General features: G+C 40.5%; 1 protein-coding gene across 1 annotated transcript in view; it reads right to left on the reverse strand.

Annotated features, from left to right (window-relative positions):
- Positions 1–200: 200 nt before the first annotated feature.
- GTF2F2 (general transcription factor IIF subunit 2) overlaps positions 201–13,372 on the reverse strand; it is a 152,262-nt gene continuing 139,090 nt past the window's right edge. Inside the window, exon 8 of the mRNA XM_059995476.1 lies at positions 201–3,381. Coding sequence (XP_059851459.1) covers positions 3,262–3,381 — 120 coding nt within the window. The 3' untranslated portion in view covers positions 201–3,261. The remainder of the gene's footprint in view (positions 3,382–13,372) is intronic.

A 13,372-nucleotide genomic window follows, 5' to 3' on the forward strand; every position in this document is an offset into this window, starting at 1 on the left:
GTGGGCTTCTGGGAAAGTATACTCTGGTATTCACTTTACCCCAAGGGTAAAATTCCCCTAAAGAGGGATCAGTACTCATGATAATATGTTGGGCAGGAAATGGTTCTATAAAATGGACATTATCTACCTCTTACTTAGCACTAACTTATAACCCGGGAGAGATCTGATTGCATCTGCTGAAGTGTGTCACTACTGAATTGCTGCAATGTGCCTCTCTATGTGTAATACCTGGTCATTACACTACATATCTCTAGATCGTTTATGTAGTTACATGAGCCTGTGTTACTTACACAATTAAGCAAAGCTTTAATAATAAAAAAGAAGCATTTAGTCAATAGCATAAAATATCTGTAAGAGAGAGTGGTTAACAAGTTTATTAATAAGGTTAATAAGCACATTAATAAAGTTAATATGTTTATGCTCATCAAGCTAACCGCCTGATGATATTGACGGTGTTTACTGTAGAGCAGAAGGGCATCTAGTGATTAGACCTAAGTATATGTTGAATCATTAGTTTCTTTTCATTTCAGAGACATAGAAATAGATTTTAAACTAGAAAGAACCTGACTATCTCTTAGGCAAGAGTAACTGAACAAATACCGTACATGTCATTTCAATGTCTCTGTATAATACGTGTTCATTTTTAGTTTATAAAGAGGTTATAAAAATAAAATGACAAAACACTATATTACTGATGTAACAGTGTTTATATAAGGTATACTTCTAAATTAAAAAAAAATAATGTCTTAGCACTAATTCTGAGGATTAAATGAGATAATATTTTAGAGCATTTAACACATGGCCAGGCACTGTTTACTCTCATTACCACTAATATGTACCAACAATGATGAAAACAGCTTCAAAGAAAATGTATTCACAGACCATTAGGAACAAATGCAACTCTGCTGAAATCCAGGAGAGCTGCTTCTGTTACAACAGAGCAGAACCTGTTTACTTTTTTAAGATATATCATTTTAGATGTTACTGTGGCAACATGTGATTTCAAAGCTTTCCACTGCCCAGCAACTATAATCTTATTACATTCTGTCAGTTAAAATATCCCCAAAGTGGGTGCACTAGTTGAGTTTAACAATCTCATTTGTTAAATATGGCCTTCCTCTCCTCTTACGATGTGACATCTTACCAGATGTGTATCTCCCTTATCAGCCTTCCTCTCTCTCCATCTCACAGTGGTTATAAAGGTTTAGGATGTTTGGCTGCCAAAACCATGTTTATCAGGGCAAGAGAATCCTGGAATAAAAGAAAAAAGGGAACCTAGGTGGAAGGGAGAGTCTCCTCCATGGCCAATAGCTGTATTTTTGTACTAAATAAGAAAGCAATTTCAAAAACATTAATCAGGAACGGCACCAGTCAACCACCTAGATTAGCTATCCTACTGAGATAACAAGTTGTTGAAGAGACACAAGCAGATACTATCAGGTGTGATGAGGTACAAGGTCACTAAAACAAGCTAAAGAAACCAGGTTTGCAGAAAATACCAAAGCATAGCTTCAAATGAGACGAAGTTCTGCCCTGGAAACTCTACCAGCAGCCAGCAAGTTCAATCTGGCAGGTGTTGTCACCACAAAAACAAAAGGCAGGGGTAGAGGAGACACAGGTCTGTTTCAGGGCAGTACCATACCTCCAAAAAGACAAGGTTTGGGGGGAAGGTGTGTACTATGAACAAAGCGCATGACAGGTGTCCCGAATTCTCAGCTCTATACGGATTTATCACACCATTGTCCATCTGCTTTCTGACACCGAGGCTTAAGTAACTAGGAATCGAAAGGTAATGGGGATACAACATTTGGTTCCTGTGCCACAGCAAGGCAGGATAAGACAACTGGAGGTAGGGGAGGGAATGGGACCACCCTCCTCAATCAGTTTTATTTTACAGTGGGAATGCAAGGACAAAATTGTTCGTAATGCAGTGGTACCCAGCCTCAGCATTCTGGTGCTCTGCTGCTAAAAATCAAATAATACAGGAAAATATTTATCTCAGTGGATAGATTATTTCCTTGATTTGCTTTAATTACATGACATTAACAAATTTTGGCATTTGCTGCTTCCTGGCTGCAGCTGACAAAATTAACAAGTAAAGAAGACGCTTTTCATTGTGTTTAGTTTGCTAAAGCTTCTTTGGTTCTGATGGTCTTGTTCATGGGTATGCTTTTGGATTACCTAATATATAACATTTTGTACTAGAAAGACTTTAACCATGGACATGTATTGCTTTTATTTTAAATTAATTAAAGAGAAAGATAAAAGAAGCACTTTCATTCCCCAGGGACTGGCATCAACCTTTCTGTCTGCACCTATCAGCCTCACCCCTACAACCCGCATCTAGTCTGTAACCAGCAAGAGTCGGTGCACACCCACCGAGGGTGCAGGAAAAGTTGGGGGGCAAAGTCAGTCTTTGAGAAACTTATAATCTGGGTGGGGGATAAATATCTTGAACTGGAAAAGTACTTAATTTCTAATGATTTTATTCTTTTCTTTTTTTTGTGGCCACACCACAGGGCTCGTGGGATCTTAGTTCCCCGACCAGGGATCGAACCTGGGCCCTCAGCAGTGAGAGTGCGGAGTCCTAACCACTGGATGGCCAGGGAATTCCCAATTTCTAATTATTTTAAAAGAAGAAAGAAAGAAAGACTAATTGACCATGATTTTTTCCATTTCCCATGTCACTATCGCTAGGATAAAATAAGCTAATGATGAAGACAGCTATCTTAGTACAAACATAAATGCTATCCTTTCATTAATGTGCATGAACATGAAACACAGACACCTGTTAAAAAAAATAAAGACAGCTTTGTTCTTCGACAGTTTCAGATGAAGGAACTCTTTTTAATCCCTTTTGAGAGTTTCTGTAGTTGACTACTTTTTTCCTGCTATGCCATTCGGTTTGGATCTGTATCACCTCAGCTCCTCAGAGAGAAACAAGTACAGGGAGTCCTCATTTAGAAAACATTTCCTAATTTTACATTTTAAAAGTTAATATTTAAAAAGAAAAGCCTTCTTCAACCCCCAACCGCATCATGAATAATCTGATTAAGTATATAAATAAATGTGTTCTTTTTCCTCAAAAATCACTTAAGCAACTTGACAAGAATTATTGTTTAAAAAATTTACCTAGAGAAATTAAAGTACCAGTCATTTTCCCCCTACAACAGATGGTGCTCAAGGATTTCACGTATCAAGGCCGTTTGCTTAGCGCATCACCCTTTAGTTGTTCTGTTAGCAGGCAGGCTTCGAGTCTTCTTAATCACTCTTTTCTTCTACTTGATAATGTCTGTACTCTGGCTTCAGCTCCCACGTGTTTTTGTGGATCCCTTTTACATTTTGAATACCAATTTCTTTTAAGATTTCCTTCAGGTACGACTGAAAAACAAAAACAAAATAACCTTGACAGATGAGATTATGAACGCAGGAAACAAGATTTAAAATAAAATGATACACCAAACCACACTTTTATTAGTAATAAAAATTATGATCCTGAAAGCTCGACAAGATTTCTCTATAAAGAAGTTCAATAAACTGCTCTTTTGACTCCAGGCATACAATACGTGAAAACTGCATTAAATATATGATCATTTGCATTAAAGGGGTTGGAAGTCCTGAATGCCAGCAACCTTGAGAGCTAAAGAAAAAAAAAAAAAAAAAAAAAGAAGAAAAAAAGTCTAGATGAAAATACACTAGAAAATTTGCTGATGCTTAATTTATTAAGATTACACAGCATACCAAGTGTGATCTGCCCTTGAGTTCAGTGGCATCACTGAGTTCACAGTCAGATAGGGTTATTCTTGGATTGGAAACAGTTGTTTCAGAAGCAGGAGCATGTATTAAAAAAATGACATATATCTGTGGGACATTAATACTCTATGAAGCAAGCACATGACAGGTGCCCAGAATTCTCAGTTCTAAGGTGAGTTCTCAAACTTGCTATTGGGCTACTTATTTTTCTTCTGGGGGCTGCAGCTTTCTTGTGCTTGGCTCCACCAAAGGAAAGAGGTGAGTGATGACGGAGGGCAGAACACTGCGTTATCGTATTTCCGGCACCTGAAAATTCAGTATTACCCAAATGCTTACTACAGTCATGAAAATGATGGCTATGACAAATGTAATATCAAACCCCACCGTTGCTTGCCAACGCCCAAGGTGAAAAAGCATTTCACTATAAACTGATCAATACAAATTACAGTACTTCCTTCTTGGGGAAGACAGAAAAGTTAATCATTTAAAACGGACTTTTTTCTTCTTTTTTTGCTGCAGAACAAACCAACCCAACAATAATTTTTATGTGTATGCTTCAAAGAACCAGTTACAGGTACATTACAGTGACCCATCCCATGGATGGAAGATGTAATATATGTAAATTTTTAAAATTTACTGAAATGGGGCACTAATTAGAAAAATGGCTGAGAAGCTCTTACCTTGATAATGTTTAAGGCAGTGCCTTTCTCAAGTGTGGTGCCAGACTATCTGCATCAGAACCTCATAGGAGCCTGTGAGATAAGCCCCATTTTAGAGACAGTGAATCAAAATCTCTGGGGCTAGGCACGGGACTATGCATTTCACAAGCCCCCAGGAGCCTGATTTAACTACACTAAAATCCACAGCACCTGCTTAAGGGATTCTTCTGGCTCTAATAGTCTGGCACCTTTGGGTCCTCGAAGTATTACTTAGTTTTCTCAGCCTCACTGTTGCTGAAGAGTATGCGTGAATCAGCGTCACCTAACACCACCTTACACAGACTGGTATAATGCTCTACAGCTGATAACGTACTTCCATTTAGGGCCACCTGTTCAGCACTGGAACTACGTACGGGTCCCTCAAACAGCCCTGGATGGCTCAGCTCTCGCTGGAGCAGTCTCCCCATCCCGGCAGCCAGGTCCCAGCAGGTGGCAGCAATGAACCAAAGGAGGCCTGGGTTTCCCCAGGAGAAGGCCTGCTTGCCTCCCACACCTTCTGCAGCTGGCTTCACCGAAGGACCCACCCATAAGGAGTAAGCGAATTACTCAGGTGAGCTTCAGACAGCCAGGTAATGTGCACGCCTGCCATCTTTAGATTGCATCGAAAAAAATGGAACACTGTTCATAAACGACTTTCTAATAAACAGGATTCGTAAGTGGAAAATGATGGGTTGGGCTTTGATTTTCAGTTTAGGTGCCATGAATGACTTCTTTGTAAAATTCCAAAGAATGGTTTATTGTGAGAACGGCCAGACCCTGGGCACAAACAATCACGCAACTGTGGATGCACTGTGATGGGTCAGAAATGAACAGAGCAAGCGCCAGGAGCATGGTGGCTGCCTGACAGACGCTCTTCACTTCCAGTCTAGCAGGGTCATTTATAATCTGGAAACAGAAGAGGAAAAGCCTAGAAAGGGTTAAACACAAAATATTAAGAAAGTCTTAAGGGTACAAATTCAGTTGTCTTCATGTATAGCCCACCCTCACTTTATTAAACTATCAGTAGTATAATAAGGTTATGGAGTTATTTGTTTTTTATAAAGATGTCGCTCTTTTTTCTTTTTTAACAATAAGAATGCAATGAGACAGTCACAGTCTGTCAATCTGTCAGGTAACGAGATGGGATGAGGGTCGCCACATCTAGCATGGTACAGAAATCTTTTGGGGAGGGAGGGGCAAACTTCTGAAGTTTGAGAACGTTCCAAACTGCAACCTAAGACCATTCTACTATAACTAAATGAATTAACTTGGCACAAAGCATTAGCAGAGAAAGTGGTAGTAATAATAGAGAAAAACAAGGTCAGAAAATCCTTGAAGGAAAGACATAGGTAGAGAACAGTGAGATTATGTCATTTCTCTGTTTCAGAATTTTCTCTGACTTCCCCTTTGGCCTACAGGTTAAATTCCAAATTCTTTCACAGGCATCCACCCAGGTCTGTTTGCCCTTTGGCCTCTTTCTCTAACACCTCCCCATACGCGCACTTGCCATTTCTGCGTCTGCATGCTCTTGGTTTTTTTCCATGTGCCCTACCCTTTCCCTGTAATGCGCATCCCCTTCTCTCAGATCTGAACTCCTCCTCATCCTTTCCGACTCAGCACAAATGTCACCTTCTCAGAGAAACTTTCCCTAATGGGCCTACCTCTCAGATCTACATTTCACACTGTACCTACTTCAGGGAGAGCGCTCAACTATATTATAACTCTTTGTGTACATGTCTATCTCTCCCATCAAACCCTGTGCTCCCACTGCAGGGCCCGACTGCACATCAGAGCTGCAGCGCACTGATAGTGAGTGAAATGGGTGTGCTTAAGAGTAAGGAGCTAAGAGGGTTTTGGACGGTGTGGTTGGCTGTGGGGAGGTCACTTAGAAGGCCCAAAGGAATAAACCTCTAATTCTAGTTGTTTTCATTTTTCATCTCATTAACATATAGGGCAATGACCCGGTTTGAGAAATAAAAATTGATTAAACTGTATTACCTGAATCTGAATGACATTTACTACTAAAATCTGTATTATAGTGCTAAAATATTATTTGAGACAAAGCCAACTGAGGTGGAGATTTTTTTTTTTTTTTTTTTTTTTTTTTTTTGCGGTACGCGGACCTCTCACTGTTGTGGCCTCTACCGTTGTGGAGCACAGGCTCCGGACGCGCAGGCTCAGCGGCCGTGGCCCACGGGCCCAGTCGCTCCGCGGCATGTGGGATCTTCCCGGACCGGGGCATGAACCCGGGTCCCCTGCATCGGCAGGCGGACTCTCAACCACTGCACCACGAGGGAAGCCCGAGGTGGGGATTTTAAAGGTTTTAGCAGGATTGAAGATTAATTGGTAATCTAACTTTCCTTTTAAAAAATGTATACCTTCACACTAATATTTATTCTAGTATCAGGCTGAGTGGCACACAGTGTGTAGTCATCTTCGCAGAGTTCACAGTTTAAGATCAGGGTGTTAAATGGGGGGAAACAAAGGCATATAAGCAGGCAATCATAAACTAAAACAGAAGCACAGTAATAGGACGTAACACGCAGGACATTATGGGAGCACTTGGAAGGGGCACCTAACCCAGTCGGAGTCAAGATGTTAGGTTCTTTGAGGATGTACATTTGATCATTTGAACTGAATGGCAAGTCTGTGCAGGGATCAAGGGAAACTAGTTCTCCTCTTACTAATTCTAAACACTGATTTTGCAATTTAATCTTTTGCCTCATCACTTGTATTTTAAACACCAGATTCCAGAACTGAGTAGATCACCTTTATGTCACATAGGACTGGAAAGATTTCTCATTACCAACTGTGGGCAGTTCTGCAGAACAAGATCTGAAATAATAAATTGGCTCAGGTCCAGCAATTCTTCATCAAAGAGATGTGTGGGAGGGTATTTACAGCAAGCCCGAATGCAGAGAAAAAGGGGATAGAACATTACACCTTCCTTGCAAGGGAAAGGCAAAGCACATACTGGAGCAGAGAGGTCTAGTGAGTAGGATGTGGTGTGCATGTGTGGATCAAGACAAAATGGCGGTGGCCAAAAAGCTGGAAATTCACAGATCAAATTCCTGATCTCTCCCCCAAGATCAAGACAAACCTGTGGAGAGTCACAGAGCACAGTAGCCTACTATTTTAGCCTCTCTTCTTCTCCCTCCTTACCAGCTTCCACCTCTGCCATTTTTCATATCATCTTTTCCTCTACTGCTCTGTCAGCCAAATGGAAGATTTATCTGCATTTCATTTTATCGGGCATTTGAGTGTTAAGCATTAACATACATAATAATAAACTAACTATAACTAAATTCCTAGAAGTTGATAAAAAAAACATGTATCTTTGACAGAGAGCTGATCACCAAATAATAATGCTTTAGATAAGCTAAAGATATAACCCTACTAGACTTATCATCACAAAATCTTCCCCAAAAGGTTGGAATACATGTGCGTCATGTAAATCAATACCAAAGACGGCACTGGTTAACAGTCTCCAAAGGGAAACTGCTACCTGATTTTTATAAAGGGACCCAGGAGGCAAGGGCATTCATGATCAGTTATGTGATAATTTCAAAGCATCACTTCATATTTATGTGATTTTCATGTGACTGACTGTGACTCCTTTAAACAAGGTTAATAGAACAGAGGACTTACTGATGAAGATGTTAGTGGCTCCAAGGCACAAAATTCTTTCATTAAAAAGATAAACAGGGTTTCCCTGGTGGCGCAGTGGTTGAGAGTCTGCCTGCCGATGCAGGGGACATGGGTTCGTGCCCCAGTCCGGGACGATCTCACATGCTGCGGAGTGGCTAGGCCCGTGAGCCATGGCCACGGGGCCTGTGCTGCGCAACGGGAGAGGCAACAGCAGTAAGAGGCCCGCGTACCACAAAAAAAAAAAAAAAAAAAAAAAAAGATAAACAAACTGCACATTATACATAAGCTGTGAACAAAGGCAACCTATGTTTCATTCCTTTAGACAGAGAGAACTGTGAACAGGAGAGGGAAGATGGTACTGAGGGCATCTCTGGAACATGGGCCATCTCAGCACTTTTCTCCTCTTTTCCTTCTGGTTTCACCTCTGTTTTTATACTAGTCTCCACCCTGTCCTCCTCTCAGGGTCCCACAGGTTGCACTCCTCCCTTTGTAAAACTCTAAGAAGCAGAGAGATGATCGGTAATGAAATGGCCAAGCCACAAACTCTACCCACCCCCAGCCCTACTTTATGGCTTAATCCAAATTCTAAAGAAGAAATTTATCACTGCATTAATATTCACGTGCTGGTAAATCATCTTACTTTTAGTTAACACTTCATCTGTCCAGCAGTGAGTCGCAAATGATTCACATACTTCCATATTTCAGATAAAGTTTACTTCCTTTGGGCCAAAACTTTTAATTTTAACTATATGTTTAAAGACATGCCTTCTAAACTGTATTAGTTTATTTGTATGCTAAACATAACTTAACCTTGGAATACTGCAAGGTATTCCAAGGCTGGGATATGACGGCTTCCAACTGGGGGAAAAAAACATACATATATTCATATAGTTAATGTTAAAAGTGTTAACTAGGAACATACAAAGATATCTAAAACTTAATAAAGATGAAAAAAATTCCTATTGAAATATAAATATGAATTCTTGCATTTAGAACCATGGAAACCACCTATTAGTGCATTTGGTGTGACAGGTAGTTTAGAATGTACAAAAAATAAGAAGATATCAATTGGCAGCGTTATTATTAGTCCACTTGAAAATATTGCTCGAAATTAAATGGCAAGCAATGAGACTCTTTAGGTATATATTTTACCATAAAGAATTTTTAGAAAATTAGCTAGTATTCTCAACAATGAAGCATTATTCACCCTTAAAATATTTGGAATAAAGTTTTACTTTAAGGCAATAGTAGATAAAAGGTTTGCTGGCTAAGGATTAAAAAAGGATTGATGGGGCTCCCCTGGTGGTGCAGTGGTCGAGAGTCCGCCTGCCGATGCAGGGGACACGGGTTCGTGCCCCCGTCCGGGAAGATCCCACATGCCGCGGAGCGGCTGGGGCCGTGAGCCATGGCCGCTGCGCCTGCGCGTCCGGAGCCTGTGCTCCGCAACGGGAGAGGCCACAACAGTGAGAGGTCCGCGTACCGCAAAACAAAAAAACAAACAAACAAACAAACAAAAAAAAGATAATTCCCATAAGGATAGCAAGCTTAAAACAAGTCCTTCCTTCTAGCTTGCTCAGGGACTAAATAAAGAAATCAGGAGAAAGCAGTTAATGAGCTTAAACATTTACTTTTCCCTCCCTTTAAAATTAAATGGGACTGGAAGGGTGGAGAAAGAGATTTTATGAATAATGACATTTTTCAGAATAAACATAAATTGTGTGGCCTACTGCTTAATTTAAAACTCTATGTAAATTCTGTATGTAAATAATGCCCAATTTTGCATACTGGGAACCTATGTCAGATATTGCTGTTACCTACGTAATGTCTCATGTAAAATATGGACTCAATTGGTTATGTTAGTAAATTCACCCCCAATTTTACCCCATGCAGAAATAAGGTGAAAAAACAGTAAAAAGGCTGAAACAAACTGTACAATAAATTAAAAGAGAAAACGTTACTATTTCATAATAAACTCATTAGTAGTAAATCTATTAGTTATTAGAACCTTCTACTCATAAGGAAAGCATTAAAATTTCATAAATGTGCTTAACTTTTATCCTTTTATATTCAACATAGTTAATAATTTATTTTAGTATGACATTTCATATTCTAAAACTTTTAATTAAGGCTCAAATTCACAAGCAAATAGTTATTTTTTAGCACCACCTTCTAACCAACTAAGTTAACCAGCCACTGCAAATAATTATTTTTTAAAATGGAAGTCTCGTGACTTCCCTGGTGGTCCAGTGGTTAAGAATCTGCCTTCCAATGCAGCGGACGTCGGTTTGATCCCTGGTCGGGGAACTAAGACCCCACAGGCCGTGGGGCAGCTAAGCCTACGTCCCACAACTACTGAGCCCGCGCACCACAACTAGAGAGAAGCCCACACACCACAACAAAGAGCTGACGCAGCAAAAAAAAAAAAAAAAAAAAAGTCTCACAGAGGGCTGTCACTAGCTAATATGCTCTGCTGGGAAATTGGTGGTCTTTTTAGTTTTGGTAGTACCATTCAAAACTGAAAACTCCCAGTTATAGGAGACATGAAGAGAGAATAGAAAGGAAATATGTGAACAGAAAGGAAATGATAAAGATTCAGGGGAAAAGAAGAAAAAGGAATCATGTAAAAAAGGGAAAGCATATGTCAGAACAAGACATTATAATAAAAACAGCATTATTCAGTAGTACATTTGGGAATGAACTTCAAACACGTAAAAAAACCCATTTTGGGGACTTCCCTGGTGGCACAGTGGTTAAGAATCCGCCTGCCAATGCAGGGGACACAGGTTCCAGAAGCCTTGGTCCGGGAAGATCCCATATGCCGTGGAGCAACTAAGCCCGTACGCCACAACTACTCAGCCTGTGCTCTAGAGCCTGCGAGCCACAACTACTGAGCCCACGTGCCACAACTACTGAAGCCCGTGCACCTAGGGCCTGTGCTCCACAACAAGAGAAGCCACCGCAATGAGAAGCCCGCACACCGTGATGAAGAGTAGCCCTCGCTCACCGCAGCTAGAGGAAGCCCGCACGCAGCAAGAGAGGACTCAACGCAGGCAATAAATAAATAAAAATAAACAAATTCATAAAAAAATTAAAAATAAAAAAAAACCATTTTTACTTTGGATTAGAAACTGAATGAGCTAAGATAAAGCTTAGATTCCATTCTCTATGTACTTAGCTTAGATTAACGATGATGATTCTTTCTTTTAAGTTGGTTTCAACTTTTTAACGATACAATTTTTAAAAATTGATTAATCCATTAATTTTTACTTTTGGCTGCGTTGGGTCTTTGTTGCTGCACGCGGGCTTTCTCTAGTTAGGGCGAGCGGGGGCTACTCTTAGTTGCGGTGCGCAGGCTTCTCATTGCGGGGGCTTCTCTTGTTGCGGAGCACGGGCTCTAGGCGTGTGGGCTTCAGTAGTTGTGGCTCGCGGGCTCTGGAGCGCAAGCTCAGTTGTTGTGGTGCACGGGCTTAGTTGCTCTGCGGCATGTAGGATCTTCCCAGACCAGGGCTCGAACCCGTGTCCCCTGCATTGGAAGGTGGATTCTTAACCACTGCGCCACCAGGGAAGCCTGGTGATTCTTAATAACACAGACATTTGAAAGCAGTCTGCCTGAGAGAGAAATTAGCTTCCCCCCTGCTCATTAAAAAGGGGCTCCTATTGTCAGAAAAACATTTTCTTTGCTTGTCTTTGGTTGTATACACATGTCTGAATAGAAGAGGCAATGTGGTAAGAGATGCCTTCAAGCCACTAGGCAACTTCCTTCTCTGGGACTACAACTTAGACTAGATTATCTCTAGGATTACTTTTATCTTTTAAGATCCTGAGCCAGAGATATATAACACATATATGATATATATGTACCATAATGTGTAACATAGATATCATGAAGAGGAAACAGGAGTACAGATGTCTGGCTTAAGCAACTTGGGGAATGGTGGTGTCACTGCAATGGGGAAGTCTGGGGGGTCGGGGTTGGAGGGGTGTAGAAATCGAGAGTTTTGTTTTCAACAAACTAAATTTGAGATAACAGTCAAATGACTATGACTCATCAGGTGCTACTTCTGTAGCAAGCAGTGTGGCACAAGGGTGGGAGAGGCAGTGGGCTCGGTTGATGGACTTCCCTACCCTTGGCTCAGGAATAAGCATACAACCCCCATCAGGGCAATTAAAGTCTTCCCTGAGCTTTTGCTGGAATCATCAGGACAGATATTGTCTTTCTGCTTTGAGGCTGCTAGCTGTGAGGTGCTTCAGGAGGCCACTTTGGTTACCACATGGCAAGATCCTGCCTAAGGATAAAGACAACACACAGAATGATGAGGAAAGATGTGGAGAGATGGGGAGGGACAGTTCTAACTAAATAATATTAGTAGCTGGATCTAGCCATGTCTAAAGCAAGATGCATTCCTGAACTTCCCAGCTACAGGAGCCTATAAATTCTATTTTTGTTTAAGCTAGTTTGAGCTGAGTTTCTCTTTCTTGCAGCTGAAAGAGTCCCTACCAATTCACAGATCTATAGGAACATATATTTGTAAATAAAATTTTATTTTTTTGACAGGAGAAATGCTCAGTATATCAAATTCCCTAGCTATTTTATCCTTTAAAAAAGCATATCTTCTTGTATCTCACTGATGCCAAATTTCACTTATTTCTGTTCAAGCATTTATTTAGGCCTGTCTGGAAACAAACTCTGAGGATTATGTTAACACTACCTTATTGCTGCATCAGTTTTATCAAAAGCTTACTTTGGGCAAATAAACAAGTCTGTTCAGCATTATTTAGTGCTAGGCAATTTGAAGTGCGGGCACCAAGCTGCTTCACGATCAAAGCCATGCAAATCTCTGCCTCATTTTTCTTGTTGATTTGAACTTACTTTATAAAAGCATGCAAACTGTTCAATTACATACACTGAATTCAAAAGTAAATGGTCCACTGGATCGACATGATTGGGGCTGCTGATTTAGAAGGGTCATCAATAATTAAAGATAAACTTCCCTGAATCTTGACGTGAAATTGAGTGGATTTAGAGCATAAGGAAATGAAGAGGTTCAGTTATAATTAGAGCTGATTTTCGACGACACTTCTAATACAAATGGATGTTTAGAGAAACACTGGGAAATGGGTGCTGTGTTAAGAGAACAGTATGCTAGGGCTCAAAATGGTCTTCGCAGTTTGGTGTTTCAAAGGGAGCAATTATATACAGTTTCTAGTGTTTTTTTTTTTTTTTTTTCTGCACGCGGGCTTCTCACTGTTGTGGCCTCTCCCGTTGTGGAGCA

The sequence above is a fragment of the Delphinus delphis genome, chromosome 18, assembly GCF_949987515.2.
Source record: "Delphinus delphis chromosome 18, mDelDel1.2, whole genome shotgun sequence".
NCBI classification, from domain to species: Eukaryota; Metazoa; Chordata; class Mammalia; order Artiodactyla; family Delphinidae; genus Delphinus; species Delphinus delphis.